Here is a 16,100-nt window from a genome sequence, read left to right on the forward strand (position 1 = left end):
GTGGAGGCTTGGAAATCTATTGTTTTATTATTCTCATGGTTTTGTATTTATTGCCCAATTGTTTTGTTATAGTTTGTATGTTCAGACTGTTCATCGAAAGCTATATATATTGTACAGTTGATACACACGAATACATTGAAATTGAAAATGTCATGTGTTTTTATTTTCACATATCTTAATGAAGTGCATTTGCCCAATCCTGCATGTGTGATACATTTGTAGATTTCCTTCAGATTATGTATCGTAACAAATTTAGGAAAGCAAATGATCTAAACAAATCAGCAAAGTATTACTAGAGAAAAAAGCTGCAATAAAATGATCTGTAAAAAATGTAGAGCAGTTTTAATCGGAAGGAGGATGCCAATTGTCATCAATTCCAAATGGACACTGAATAAGGTGGTGAGGTACTGGAGTTCTTCTTCACCAATTCTGCACCTCTCTTTCTAGTGCCGCTTTAACAAATAAACTGACATGACAGAAAGGAACATGATATGGGCAAGACGGGACAACCTCATTCTGAATGCGGTAAAATTCTCAGGATATGTCAGTAAACAGAGACAGACCCGTCCCACAAACAACAAACTTTTATCACAGTATGTCTGAGGAGGACATGCATAAAAACTAACGTACAGATTTACTAAAGGTTGGCGGTGAAGATTGTGCAATCAAAAGTGGTGCAAATAGCAGGCACTATCAATTTTCATACGCAAAGCCAAAAATATTTTGTGTCAAAAGTTGACTCTCACATGGTGTCAAATGATTTTTTGCCAACCTCTTATGAAAGGTGGTGTGTTGGGGCAGAAAACAGCAAAAGTCATAGATTTTGGCACAAAGGTAGGTCTAATAAAACAGCATGATCTGGCTTTGCATCAGATCCAATATCAAGTCAAATTGGGCGGAGCAAGGAGTCGAATGGCATATTGCACATATTTAACGTGTGCTGACCCCAATGCAGAGATCTACTCATAGAAATTCACAGAGAAGCTGTGGACTTTGAGTACATATCCTATGCTAGACAATGCTATGTCTCCTTTGCACGAAAGTGCAAGGCTGAGCGTCCGAAAGAACAGATATTTTTTGGGACAGCGCCTCCTAATTTTGCAAATTGCAGGGTTTGCATCCACAAAAATGGCTTAGTACATCTGGCCTTACATTCCAAAAATTTCAGGTTCACCAGTGGGTTAAATGCCTGTAGGCCGTTCCAGAATGATTTTCTGGCATGTGACCATCCATACCCAAGGCATACAGGTATTTCACATACATCAGTTTCTAAAGATCTCTAACAAATTCCCTCCTGGCCAGACAAACAGTGGTTTGCAGTCAGAAAAGGCAACGGTTCTGAAGAGTATTAGGTTTTTAACTGTGAGCTGAATCCACCTGTTTGAAGAGGGAGGTGTAGCATGAAGGGGGACAGTAGCCTTCCACTTCTAAATATCTAGAGAAACATGGTATGTTCAGTAGAGATTTTCTCTAAATGTGCATTGTACATGGAAAACATTTACCTCCCTGTAGGGCATCTTACCTTTTTACAATCTGGACAGGAGGTGATGGGATAGGAAGCAGGAATGGCAACTCTACTTTCCTAATAGAAGGAAGGATATAAGATACTTTTACTTTTACAAGCCATGTGTCCTCTATCGGGTTCACTGTCAACCTCTGCTAATTGATTCCAATGAACTTCCTGGGTCGATATAGCCCAAGCACAAAAAAGCACAGAAAGGACTTTCTGAAAAATGGGGTTCCTCGTGTAAAGCTCAAGGTGCTAAACCTATTAAAATCTCCTTATAAAAATGGTAATCAATAAATATATTTTTCAAGTATTTGATATTAGAAGTTCTTCAATGGAGATCCCCAACACGGAACAACATTGGCTCTCTCTCCCACTCATTTTTCAATGATATCTTATGTGCCTGGGTCCTCAGGGTCTTACGGATGCACTTTTATGTTCAACTCACCAGGATTTGAGTTCCTCAACAAAGTCGGTGTTATTCTCAGGATTATTTAAAAGCTCTTGAGAAATGCACAGGAAGCTTTGCAAAAGCGGACTGAACAAAAACATTCATAGCAGGGAATCCGCTGGGTGCTCAAAATGTTCTTCACAGAAACAAACTTGGCAGAAATTATTGTGAAAGCAATATATGCATCCCTAGCAGTGTTTTTCTCAGGAGACTTTATAAATATTACCCACCACACCCTGATGGAGGACCATGACAAACACACTTCAGAACGTTTGAAGGAAGGTTACTTGAGGGGGGCTAAGGGATATATAAGGTCCATCATCTTCCAGCACCCCAGGAAGTCACTGCAGAACCTGGAGAAGGGTCCTCAAATGTGAAGATCTAGAGAAATTAGTAGGACGATATTGTAAAGGGGCAACTCCAGAAATAGCACAAAAGCAGTCAAGAAAATGCTTCTCACAGTATTATTAGTAACATCCTTGAAATGGACATTTTCAGAGCCTGCTGGACTGTACTAAAGAGTAGACATCCCCTAGAACTCAATGGGAGCTCCTCAAGAATGTGATCAGTTAAACTTGACTGTAAGGTCATTTCGAAAAGTTTATATCGTGGCAAATATGGACCTCCAAGACTTCAAATAAACGTTGTTGGGAATGGTCCTCTGCTGCAACAGGAACAGTGTGTGCGTTCAGTCCAGGGTGAGTAGTCCCCGATTAATTCTTTAACCAGTTTCTGTTCTTCTTTCTTCCAGCACTGAGATCTCAACCTAAAAGACAATAGGAGTTGTGTGTTATTATCCATACAGAAGCACAGGTGAACTGTGCCTAGAGCAGCACCGACGTCAGCAGTGACACTGAACACCCAAGGCTACATATCATTACTGTCTATTCACCACACTAATACAATACCCTGCCTGCCACAGATTTCCGCTAGCGAAAGGTCGATGTAGGTGGAGTTTATAATTCATACCGGGAGGTTGTAATCTGCATAAACGGTCTCTCAATCTTTTTCTGTGTTCTTTAAACATCAGAGTCCCACCAGACATGCGTTTTACCTCGTTTTTGTTTCTCAATATTCTCGTAATCCGGTGTGTCATCATCGTCATCAGTCTCCTGGTCATTGGTGTCATCTACAAAAATATGCACAAGTTACGAGAGCCCGTTGCATGAAAGCATTTTATCTTGTTATCCAACAGAGATATCGTCAATACTGCAAAGGCAGGGAGGTCAGAGCGGTCAAGAAGCAGAAATAGATACATTAGTCTTTAAAGGTGGAAACTTACAGAGAACTCAACCCAACGGTCGTGGATGGAAAAGCGAGAGCGAGGGTTTCAATGGCTGGACTGATTTAAATGTTCATGCTGTGGGATTGGTTGCACCTAAGGCCCGCTGGCTGAAGTGTGCTAAATAAAGCTAAAAGGTCTGTGCTTTTATTTCATGGTTGTATGCAGACATGGGTGGTGAGGTGGAGGAGATCTAAGGATGGTGGTCAGTGAGATTAACCAAGGGCAGCATTTGTTTTCTGATTATACCAATGACTAGAGACTGGTAAAATCCAGAGCTTGATTAAAACGTGTATGTTGTGCTTGAATAGTAGACATAATAACATTAATGCAGATTAAAGGGTTTGAAAATGTAGTATGTAATGATAGAAGAACGGGGGTGGATTTATCGAGGGAAATTTGAAGCATTAAATTGCAGGGCGGGGGTTGTGTCTAGATAAATGCATGTAAGAGGAGAAATCAACCACACCTTGGGTCTTCCGACATGCACTAAACAGGAGACTGTTTGGGTTTCTGGGTTCTCTCTCTTCCATCTTCAGTTATCTTGGACTAAGAGCTTTGTAAATATTAGGTGATTTTGTGATTGAGTTGAGCACTCTGTTTTGACCTTTCGTAGCCATTGTGCTTGTTTCACGAATTGATCATCTTTCTTTAGGTTCTCAGGGTTCTGTTGTCTAGACATAATGGTTCAGAAAAATAATCTCCAAGTAGTGTCAATGGTCAACCCCAAAACAATTTTGGCATCACTATCAAATTCATTAGGGCCATTACACTCCCTTAGCTGTCGTTAAAAACTTGTATTGCGAAACCTTTATTTCGGTTCTGGGCGAGCCCCTATATGGCAGAAGGATGCAAAGCACATCAATGTATTATATAATGCCCTGCCTGTTAAACAAGCGTTACAACAAATTACATAGCAGCCTTGTTATGGAAAACCTTCAGCTCAGTGTTTACTGCTTTTGAAAAAAAAAACGCTCTAAACTCTCTGGAAAGCAAATACCCCTCATTCAAGAAATCGCCACACTCAGAGTAGGAAGCACCAGACACCCAATAAAATCCCCCCATCCGACTAGGAAATACCATAGTTATTGTCACTGATATCTGCTGACTCCTTCTTCTCAGGAACATTCACATATTCCAGGCTGTCCCCTGCCGAGGAAAGATAAAGTGTAAGCAGGTGAGGAAGACCATGACCAATTGATACAGAAGAAGAAAGGTCATGTCAGGGTCACAGACATACAGGTAGAGTTTAAAAAGATAAGGACAGACAGGTCACAGGTGGACACAGCCAAGAGGATCCCTGAAATTAGTGACGGGAATAACATAGAAGAAAGGATGAAGGTCAAATGCAGAAACACATTGATTAAACTAGTTGATAGTTAGGTGGCAGAAGAAAGGTGCTTTGTACGCAGAGAAAGCAAGCTCTGGCAAAGCCAAGAGGTCTTGCCCGTGAAACCTACTGACTTTGCCAATGCTTTTTTTCCCTTTCAACTAATTTTTCTTATGCTTCACAAAAATCCATTTAAAGATGGCCAACTTAGATGATTGTACCTCTGCAGTGGCCATCTTTGAATTTCTTTTATGCTTTCAGAAAATCCTCTCAAAGATGGCTTCCGTGGATGCCCATTAATGCTAGGCTCCCATATTTGCATGGGTTTTTACAAAGCACAAGCAATTTAAAGACACCTGCTGCACATGCATACATATGCTCACTCACTGGTAGCCATTTTTCGGAAAAAAACATTTGAAGATGGCCTCCTGCTGATATGTGGCAGTCGGCGGAAGAGGCACTAGGCAGCTGGGGCAAGCTTTGGGAGCTGGATGGGTTGTTTTCAAATAAAGAGATAGCATGGGATGAATAAGAGGTGCACGGAGAGAGGAGGGAGTAAAAACTGTCATTCAACACACAGAATTCAAGGTCTAACATACCAATAGAAGGTCACAAGTTATCCAATCAAAACAACACGAGAACAAATTGCTCCTTGGGGCCACAAACACAAGAATAGGGAGAGAAACCATCACATATGGAGCAGAGAAATGAAATATATAAAAAGGCCAACTAATCATGAAGACAGGGCTGACCCAAAGCGACTCTGTGTATTCTATTTTCCACAAGAGGTCTTTAAAACCTAAAAGGGTACCTAAAACGGTAGTCAGGAGACAACAACTGACATAGTGAAAATGAGACACCCCAGGATCGAGAGAGTCAGTAGGACATATTGGAAAGGAGCTTCTCAGAAGGCAGAGCTGGACACAGATGACAGAAAACTGTTTGCCTCACCCACAGAATCTCTTTGTTGTTCTGGAACATTCTGGTAATCATCTGTAACTAACGTCAAACAGAAAGAGGAGAAAAATTAATTCAGACCAAATAAATCTTCTAGACTTCTTCTATAACACGTTTTATTGATTTTCCTTGTTTTCCAACATAGAAGCAAAAAAAGACCAGTAACACAGTCGCATATGCAGCCGCAATGGCTTTACAGCAACACGCAGACAGTTGAGTAGAAAACATATAGCAGCCTATTAACAGCACTCCAGGTGGACAACAGCAAATCAGATGTACAATGGTACACAAGGGCTGACTTAGATGGGTAGAATAAAATGAGTGGAAGGAAGGGAGCAATTAGCCCGTATTGGCCAGGGGAGGGTTCAGTCAGTGATGATGAAACTACTCTTCCAGGGCGCCTAGATGCGCTCATACTTGTGGGGGATCCCACATGCTTTCTAAACCAGTTTCTCCATTGCCGCACAGTAAGAGTTTTGTACAAGTGCAACAAGCTGTCCTCACCCAATTCATCAGTGACCAGTTTACAGTCGAGAGGGCTGAATTCAGGGAGGGTGTCAAGCCGCGTCTTGTATTTGTCAAGGGCATGCCATAACTGGAGATATTTGTAGAATTGAGATGTGTGTAGGTTGAACTCCGATGTGAGCTCCTGATATAATTACATATGCTTCCTAGACAACTCCCAGAGTGGAAATGCCAATGAGGTCCTAAGTGCCATAACTGGCCAATCCATCCGACTCAGACAACCAAGTCCCATTCCACTCCGGTGTGCATGCCAAATCACTTCATGTGTAGAAGGGCCGAGTATCAGCACTGGGTGGGAATGGGACTAACGGGTGACAATGAGTGGAGGGTGCCCTGCTGTAAAGCAATGAGAGCAGCTAATACAGTTGGAGCAGTTGGAGTACTAGCCTATGCACCTTGTTGTCTCTTTCAGCCTGAAACCAGTCATTGATGTTGACGAGCTGGGACGCCCATAATACATCTGCCCAACCCAGGTTGTCCTCAAATGGGGAGGATCTGCGTTTCACGAAGGAGACCCTAGGAGTCTTGACAGCCCGCAGAAAGCTGGAGGTCTGGGCCTGCAGGTTTTTGGAGAAGGTTGATGGTAATGGGTAGGAGTAGTGTTGTAATACATACAGAAACCTAGGGAGGGCCATCATTTTTTAAAAGTGCGCCCCTGCCTGCAATCAAGAGGGGCAGCTTCGACCACTCCCTCATATCTCTTTCTGTTCTAGCCACCAGTGGAGCAAAGTAAACCTCCTAGTAGCATCGCTTAGTGAGGGCCACCATCAGACCCAAATAACCGGAAGAAGTGGCCTGCCACCCTCAGCCAGTAACAAACTCCAATCCAGGTTTTACACCCTGCATGGGCACCAGACTGACTTCCCCCACTTTATCCTTTACCCGGAGACCCGAGGCATTGCCATGTATTGCAAGTATTTGCATCATCTGTGGAAGTGTCTCACTGGGCCTTTGCTAGAAAAGGAACATGTTGTCAGCATATAGAGAGACGCGTTCATCTGTTACCTTTCACCACGCGAAGCTGGAAAGCCTGGCGTCCACATGTACGAGTTCCACAGGAGGCTCCATCACTAGGGGATAAGGGACATCACTGCCTTGATAGAGAACGTGTGTGACAAGGCTCCACTGACCAGATTCGGGCCTATTAGTCGGAGAAAGCATTGTCCAAATCGAATTTTCTCAGATACTGCTGAGAGAAAGGGCCAATGTACCGAGTTCAATGCCTGCTCAACAGAAACCAGGAGCAGTGCTGCCTCTTCTTGGAGTTCTAGCAAGCAGGCTCCAGATGGAGCAGCTGGAGGCAGTGTTTGGTGCTCCTTCCTGGCTGTTTTGATCAGGATGGACGACAGAGCGGATCACCATGGCTAGACATGTAACCATAACTTTTGCCAGGATTTTCGCATCAGATTGATGAGGGGGATTCAACTGTGGGACCCACTCTGCTCTGGGGCCTTGCCAGGCTTCAGGATCACCGCAATGGTCGCCTCTAGGAGGCAATCAAAAAGACAAAAGGGAGTGACCCGACAACCAAGGGGCTGGGTACTGACGTAATCAACAAAAGGAGAGCCCCTTAAGTAAAAAACCTTGCATAGTAAAGATATCTAAGTGTAAACACTCTTCATTCACTCCAGTGTCAGATTTCAGAATATGCATGAATTAAACATAACATAAATTATGTAAAAATTAATTACATTTATCTGATGTTGAGTTTGTTGTGAATTTATTATACAATTATAACAATATACATTTAAAAATAGAATAACATAAAATCACAAATTCATAATATTAAAAACGTTTCCTCAGTGATATACATAATATAAAAATTATACATAAGAGACAAAAAACAGAGAATCAATTGAGAACCATCATGAAATATTCATCGGATTAGAATCAAATTATTGGTGCAACTCATATCAACTGATAACACCCTTAATAGTTCCTCAGATTTAATGGTGAATGAAAATGCGTTGATGCGTTTCGGTGTTGTTGCTCAATATTGCACCACCTTTGTCAGGACGAAACTATACGTTGTCTCTTATTTAAACAATATCTCTAAAATACTATGAAAAACACAATAAACTCCACCATCAGAGTACATACACAATATTATAAAACAATATTTACCATATCCACATTTACGAATTGCTTAAAACATTCCCATTTAAGTCAGGTATATTTTTAAATAAACAATCTTTATCAAATGTATCATGATTGATAAACAATTTGCTATGACTAATTCCTATATTCAAAATGTGCGCTTTATAGACAGTCTATTTCATTATAGGAATAGACATTTGCATAATACATTGTTAATCTCAGTATGACCTATATTTATACTAATCGGGAACCCCAAGTATGACAGTAGTTCTAACCTTTGACACTATTTGCTCATACAATCATTTCTCGCATACAAACAAACTAAGAAGTATATATGTACCCACATCTAAAACTGTTTGACCATGGCTTGTGTCAAATTATATTACCGACTTGTTCTTAAATATTTTTTTAAAACTTCTCATTTGGAACCCCTGATACAACTTTATCGAGGGAGAAGTAATATCATATAAATATTTAAGTGGAGACAAGAACATGTCTTTTAAATCATGTTCTCAAACACTATCATTATATGCTGGTCAGTGTTTTTTATTAATGTCTCTAAGTGTCATAGTCATATGACATACCTGATAAATTGCTGGTCCTTCAGCCAGCAATTAACTCAAATTTAATGTGTGTTCTCCAAATGAAGTAAGCACACCAACACCATTGGTTTAAAAAGGGGGGGAAGCCCCGATCTCAGTAAACCTGAGTAAGGTAAATAAACCAACAATATAGATTCTGCCTTACGTTTATGAAGAGAGTTATTTTTAAATTTAAATATCAACGGTTTGTGGATCACATTTATTGCAATTACCTGAAAGTATCCAACTCTTTTTTTCTTTTTTCTTTTAAAACGTATTATTTAACACTCCACCGGTCTGTCATTAAAACAGTCTCCAATAATGGACAACCTACATGTGAGAGATAATGGACAATCAAGTCCCACTTCACGTTTGTGTAAGTGGGCGCACGCTCAATTCTTTGTTTAGGTGGTATCTCTCCATGACACATACCTGGTGATGTTATCAACCGCGATAATATTTTAAAGCGAATTGCGGGTTCTTTTCCTTTTTATTTACCCAATTTGTCAACCTTTCGCCACTCTTCAGATTCAGAGGGTCCCCAGTTACGGTGAACCCGAGTGAAAAGAGTGACAGTCAATTACGACCTGCCCAATATCTCACAACCGGAGTTTTCTACCTGATGACTTAAGTTCCCCATTTTGCACATACCTGGTCGTTGGAACTGATCGTGGTGTAGCGGTATAGCGTAGCTCCGTTTCAGTAGAAGGGAGTCCTAATGAATCTGCCGCTTTTATATACATTTTGGCTGTTGGTGAATATATTGCACCTGATCCGGACGGCGTCCTGTGCGAAGCGCATTGATGCGACGTCACTGAGTTGTGCCCGTCATATATACTGTGTGTGGAGCGCCTATCTCAACCCGAGCGTCAGCCCGAGCCGGCATGGAAGTATCGTAATGTTTTTGAAAGGTGATCTTGAACAATCCGCCCATGGTGTTTTGAATAGGTGATATCAGGCAATCAATGTGCCTTAAAAGATCGTATAGGTTATACCTAAATGTTAATAAATATCCGTTTGGTATATATAGGTTCAAAGATAAAACTAATGATAATTGTGCATCTCAATGCAGTTTGCAAACAAATGCAATCCGCCACTATGGAGGGGAAAGTGAACAACATTAACTGTTGTGTCGACCTAAATGGTCGAGATGTAACAACATGTAATTTGACAGAGGTGAATGGGTCATGTTTTTTTGACCACACCATCGATGGCAGATGTATGACAGTATGCCGTGTTGTAATATTGTTTACAAATAAAAAGATTAAAATAAAGAATATAAATAAACATACAAAGTGCACTAGGGGCCCAGGGTCAGTTGGCCGGACAACAGATCCATACAGCAGGGTGCATATTATATGTGTATATACATTCATGCATTGATGTTATACAAGATGAATTTTTCTGATTGGCAGTGTATTGCAGGATATCTTTTCCGCAACCATTCCTCTTTTGTGTTAAGACCTATTCTTGCAGTGTTAAGGGTCGATATGTACCATTGTTCTCTAAATTTTCTTTTCGTGGTCATATCTCCGCCACATTTGCTGCCTATCATTCTCTCTAAGATGAACGATTTTAAGGCATCATTTGGATGGTTTAAAAGGTTGAAATGTTCTACAAGGGGGGCATTGAGCTTTATGTTCCTAATTGCTGATTTGTGCTCTGTTAATCGGGTCCTGAATTCACGACCCGTTTCACCAATGTAGCCTAAGCCACACGGGCACAGCAGTAGATAGATTAGATTTTTACTCCTACAGTTGTTTAGATGTTTAGGGGTGATAGTTTGATTATTAAATTGGAAACTTTTTCCAAGGATGCATTGATCGCAGCAACTACAAGATCCACATTTAAAGTTGCCTGTAATCAATTCACCTCTCAGGTCAAATTGTCTACCAATTCTTGGTTCACGGTATGTATGAACTAGGTTATTTCTTAGGTTCTCATTTCTTTTGAAAGCAAAAATGGGACGTTCCAACTTCGTGGGTTCATTATCATTCAAAAGGGACCAATTGGAGTTGATAATGTTTTTGATTTTGTTGCTAATGCTTGAAAATTGGCTCACAAAGAGCACTTTGTCTTTTGTTTTTTCTTTATTCTTTTTGTTACTGATATTGTCGAGCATACTTTCCATGTTGTAAAACCTGGCTTTCTTGAATGAATGGTTAATTAACTTTTTAGGGTACCCCCTATCTTTGAGTTTCAGTTTGAGGGTATTAGAATGTTTGTAAAAATCATCCAATGTGAAGCAGTTTCTTCGGAGTCGAAGAAACTGCCCGAACGGGATATTGTCCCTTTGTGATCTGGGATGATAACTGGAATAGTGGAGCAAGGTGTTTTTATCAGTTGGTTTTGAATAAAGTTCGACAGACAGTTTTCCTCCACCATATTTGATATTTAAATCCAAAAAACTCACCATGTTATTAGTATCTGTTCAGTAAATCTCAGATTAGTATCACCTAATTTAGCCAGGACAAAAATTCTTTTAATTCTTCATTGGGTACGGTCCATACAAACCAAATATCATCGATGAACCTGTGCCAGTGTGACACATTTTCATAAAAGGGTGCGCTTTCATTAAATATATGTTTCAGTTCAAAGAAACCAACATAGGCGCATGCCAAACTGGGGGCACAAGTTGCGCCCATGCTGGTTCACTACATTGTAAATACAAAGTGTCTTTGAATAAGAACAAGTTTTGTTTCAAAACCAGGGATACACATTCAATAATGAACTCGGCATTAGCTCCCCTTGTTAGACCAACATCCTCCAGGACCTGTTTAATAACAGTGATGGTATCTTCCTGGGGGATGTTGGTGTAAAGAGCCTCGATGTCCAAGGTTACCAAAGTCTGAGAATTCGGATCAAAATCCAATCCTTCCACTATATTGATCATATGTGAGGAATCCCTCATAAGACCGTTGGGTTTGTATAAACGGTCGCAGAAAACTATCTACGTATTTGCTTAGAGGTTCAAGGGATGATCCAATGCAACTGACAATGGGGCAAAGAGGAGGAACTATGTCACTCTTATGGATCTTGGGAAGTCCATATATGGCCGGTATCTTGGCCTCTTGTTGTAATAAAAACCTATATTCACTGTCTGCTATAATATCATTCTCTCTCGCTGCAGTGATAAGTTTGAGTATCTTATCCTTACGTGATGTCCAGTTCCTCATAGGAACCTTCATGTAATGACCAGGGACTTCCAATAGATTAAGGATCAAAGATGACCGCCCCACCGGCGGGGTGGTCATCTTTGAAACCCTTGACTATGAAAGAAGAGTCCTTAATCTATTGGAAGTCCCTGGCATGGATGAAATAGCCTGCTGGTTTTACACTACGGATAAGGGGGTTGTCTTGTCCTGGAGCGCCTGGCTCCTGGAGGGTAAACAGGTTTCGGAAATGAGAGACTAATTCACTAGCCAAGAGATCTGCTTCCCTCAACATGTGGCCCTGCTTGGACCGCAGTTCTGTGATCAGGCTATAGGAACATGAAACCACCGTTAGCTAGTATAGTAACTTGCCTGCTTATTATGCCAATTCGTACCCCCGGCCCTGGAAATGGCGCCAGCTCTTCGCTGCTGAGTACAACCTGTCAAAAAGTCAGGCAGGCCTGTGCCAGCTCCCTTTGCGATGTGGATGATGAGTCAGCAGTGGTCCTCAGCTTCAGTCTCCTAATGTGGTCTTACAGCTGCACTAGCTCTGCCTCTTTGCACCTGTTGTGCACACCGATATATTCAAAGGTCTGGCCCCGTAGGACTGTTTTGAAGGCCCCCCATGAGGTAGTGGGGGAGGACACCATACCTTTGTTCACTTAGAAGTAAACAACTATCAAGCCATGGGTCTCTTTTGCGAAATCTCCATCCAGTAGCCACCAGGCATTCATTCCATCTACTCCCAGCTCACCCCTCCAGTCCCCCCAACTGCCAGTATTATCGAGGAGTAGTCTGAGAGCCACCTGGGCAAAATCTGTGTCTGCATGACGTGGCCACTTCAGATGAAGAGAATAGAAAATAGTCCAGACGTAAGAAGATGTCATAGGGAGAGAAGTGGAAAGTATATTGTTGCTCAGTGTGGTGCTGCCACTGCCACACGTCCACCAGTCCAGTTCCTAAGTTGTGTAAAGCGGGTCACTCTCAAACTAGATGTGTCCCACACAGAGTCCATCACAGAGTCCATCACTGCATTAAATACCCCCCCCCCAAACAGCATGAAGCAAGGGGTGACCTCTGCCAGGTGGACCACAACTGTCTCTAATGTGTTGCTCAGCAATTTGAGGGGGGTGCATAGATGCCCCTTAGCACCCAGGGCTGTCCCTCCAGTGTCTCTGGTAGGACACCAACCCTCCCGAATGGGTCAGTGTTAACCCTGGGCGTAGTTCGCGGAGCCGCACTCCGCGGAGCTACGCGAAGACGCAGTTGCACTCCGCGACCTTCGCGTAGCTCCGCGGACATGCGTAGTAGCTTGCTAGACCCGTTCGCGCGTCGTTTTTCGTCTTCGGGAGCGCGGTGCGCGTGTTCGGGGCGCTGCCTGCATGCTCGAGATAGCTAGCGCGCTAAGTTACTCAAGAGGTTTGTCCCGCCCGCTTGCGTTCCCTTATTCTCGTTCGCACTGCCAAAGTGCGTGATCGCGTCAAATATCGCGCGAACTTACCCCCGGCGCACGCGATAATGTTATTCAGCGCGCGAGAACTACGCTACGCACCGGATCGCGGAGTAATCGACAGCTTCGCGTTCTCCGTAGAACGCGGAGTTGCCAAAACTCCGCAAGCTCCGCGAACGGAGCGTAGTTCTTCGCCCAGGGTTAGTCAGTGTGCAACCTGTGGACCACTCATGGAAATGTCTTATGGAGGAGTATCGCAGCACCCCTGAAGCCCCTTGTGTAGCCCGAATGATAAACCCTATAGTAGCCATGCCGCCTCAAGAAGGAGCAGTTGTGCCCAGCCGGTATGCATCCTGGAACCGGCGCACCACAGGGTTGTGTTCCTTGGCAAACGCGAGGACCACTCCCCACTTGATCTGGTCATTAAGGCTGTTTACATTCCAGCTAATTATAATTTGTTCCCCTGATTGGGCTGCTGCTGCGGATCTACCCATTGTGATGGAGTGGGTGCGGTGAGGCACCTAAAAGAGTCCAGAAAAGGCCTCAGTGACAAATGTGCGTCAAGGCCAACAAAACAATGAAAAAACAAATACCAACAACCCAAATGGTGTGAAACTGGTGGAGAATGCGTCCCTTCCACACCCAACCTACTCTTCTCCCTATGAAGTATCTGTCACCAAACTGTACAAAATGTCACAACACCCCAACAAAAAGAAACATCAATTAATAAGTAGGGGGCAATGGCAATGGCCTGCCAAAGTATCAGCAAATGAGAAGGAAAAACACTCCCAGGCAGTACACGAACAGAAAAGAGAAAGAATGGGAAACATCCCTGTCAAGTTTCAGCAGTTCTCATGGTAACTCCTGTCCCCTCCACGATCCAGGGGACCAGCCACGAAGGTCGAATCCAGGTGTTTCAGTCAGAACGGTGTAGCATCCACTATTCCTCTTGGGGCGATGTGGCAGCTGTCGTCAGGAGGATCCAGGAGTCTTTGTGCCAGAAACTGCCAAGGAAGCCACTGCCCCAGGCCAGAGGATGGTGTGCTCCTCCACCCATGCGCTTACAGGAGTGTCAATAAACAGGGTACGGTTCTTGTATACGACAGGCCAGAATTTACAACATATATTTGATTTGAATGCCTCTCAGCTTTTCTTTGGCTAATTGGAATGTATGTCGTTGTTGTTACACTTTTAGTGTATAATCCAGGATAAGCAGGACTCTAGTGCCCCTGCCCAAGGACTCGGGCATCTCGCAGAATGACATCTCTGTCAAAAAAGTTCAGGAGTTTACAATTATTGGTCTCAGTGGGGCCCCGGGTATGGTTTGGCCACCAGGGATCTATTAGCTTACTCTACCATGAAGCAGGCTGAAATGCCATCTTGGGGAACCCACTACCGGAGCCAGTCCGCTATGAAGGTGGTAGGCAGGGTTCCATTGGTGCCCACCAGGACCCCAACTATGCAGATAATATTTCTCCTGCATCTACCCTTCGCATCATCCGCCATTGCCTCGAGGAACCCGGCCCTTCACTCATAGCCTCTTGGTCTGCATCATAATCTCTTGGTGGGATTTTGTTGAGTCCTCCACAACAGACGGGCATCCCTCCACGACGCCAACTGTTTTGCAGAGATCGTGATGCAGAAGGGACAGGTCCTGACTGAGCTCCCTAATTTTGCTCTTGAGCGATTCCGTAGACTCTTGCATGGCCTGCAGGATGGATGCCACAGAGTAAACTGGGGCTCCAGCCCTCTGCGGGCCATCCCCTCCAGCTTCCCCCCTCTTAGTGGTCGGGCAAGTGAATTTATACATTTTCCCCTACGTGGGTGGGGTCACCTTCTCCTTCACCACAATGTCAGTAGAGCCTCTTGGCCCGGTGGACGACCACGCCCCACTCTGGCTGCAATGCAAAGTATTCAGAAGGTGGGTTATGAGGGTAAGAGGGAGAGACCAGGTAACAAAAGGGCAGGGCAGGCCACCCACAGTGCCCTGGTCACTCACCTGCCAATAGGCAGGTCACTCTTACCGTCTCTCCCCCGCATGTGCAGGGCCGCACCACAAGCATCTAGGTGGAGGACCCTTCCGCACCATCCAGAGGGGCCAGAAATCCCCAGAGGTACCCATAGGTGCTTCACAGTCTGCGCTAGGGAGCAGGGCCCATGCCGCCCAAATCTGCTGCTGCAGACGGCAGGCCACTCACACCCCAACACCGATTCCAAGGGCCAGGGCCCAAGCACGAGTCCCAGGTCTGCTGGCTCACACCTCCGGACAAGGTCCCACAAGCACGGGCCTAACTGCATCAGGCGGGGGGCTGCATCACTTCTATGCTGCTGCTGTAGATTGTGGCCTGCATGCACTCTCACATCAGTCCCCGGGGACAAAATCTAGTCACAAGCGCCAGGACTTCAGGCTGACCTCCCCCCACACAAAGGCCTGTGCGAGCTAGGAACGGTGGGGATAGGAACCCGGGCAATAAGTACGCGCTCGCCCTGTCTACCAGGCCTCACCTCGGTGGGCGGGGCTCCTATCAAAATCGTGGGCCTCACCTGCATATATTGGTTGCACCGCCTCCACTCTGGCATTTGGTGGCAGCAGGCCCCAGCAAACAAAGTGGTCACCTCACAGCGTAGACACACCCGGTGCTGCTCAGCTCCAGTCCCTCTCGTTGGCATCCAGGAGGGGACTGCGGGCCATGGATGACCGATTCTCTGCCTAAGGGAAACAAACGGCCTACAGAGCAGTCTTAAACCCGAGTCTGTACCTGGGGGTG

The 16,100-nt window shown here is 44.1% G+C and overlaps 1 protein-coding gene across 2 annotated transcripts in view; it reads right to left on the bottom strand.

Annotated features, from left to right (window-relative positions):
• Nucleotides 1-2,143: 2,143 nt before the first annotated feature.
• Nucleotides 2,144-16,100, bottom strand: part of LAT (linker for activation of T cells) — a 606,746-nt gene continuing 592,789 nt past the window's right edge. The window contains exons 11-14 of one of the 2 annotated variants that reach the window (XM_078652287.1): nt 5,522-5,569; nt 4,321-4,389; nt 3,013-3,087; nt 2,144-2,724 (exon numbers count right to left, since the gene is read on the bottom strand). In XM_078652287.1, coding sequence (XP_078508413.1) covers nt 2,720-2,724; nt 3,013-3,087; nt 4,321-4,389; nt 5,522-5,569 — 197 coding nt within the window. In that variant the 3' untranslated portion in view covers nt 2,144-2,719. The remainder of the gene's footprint in view (nt 2,725-3,012; nt 3,088-4,320; nt 4,390-5,521; nt 5,570-16,100) is intronic. The other variant, XM_078652288.1, reaches the window with a different exon arrangement.

This window comes from Lissotriton helveticus, chromosome 7 (assembly GCF_964261635.1).
Source record: "Lissotriton helveticus chromosome 7, aLisHel1.1, whole genome shotgun sequence".
NCBI classification, from domain to species: domain Eukaryota; kingdom Metazoa; phylum Chordata; class Amphibia; order Caudata; family Salamandridae; genus Lissotriton; species Lissotriton helveticus.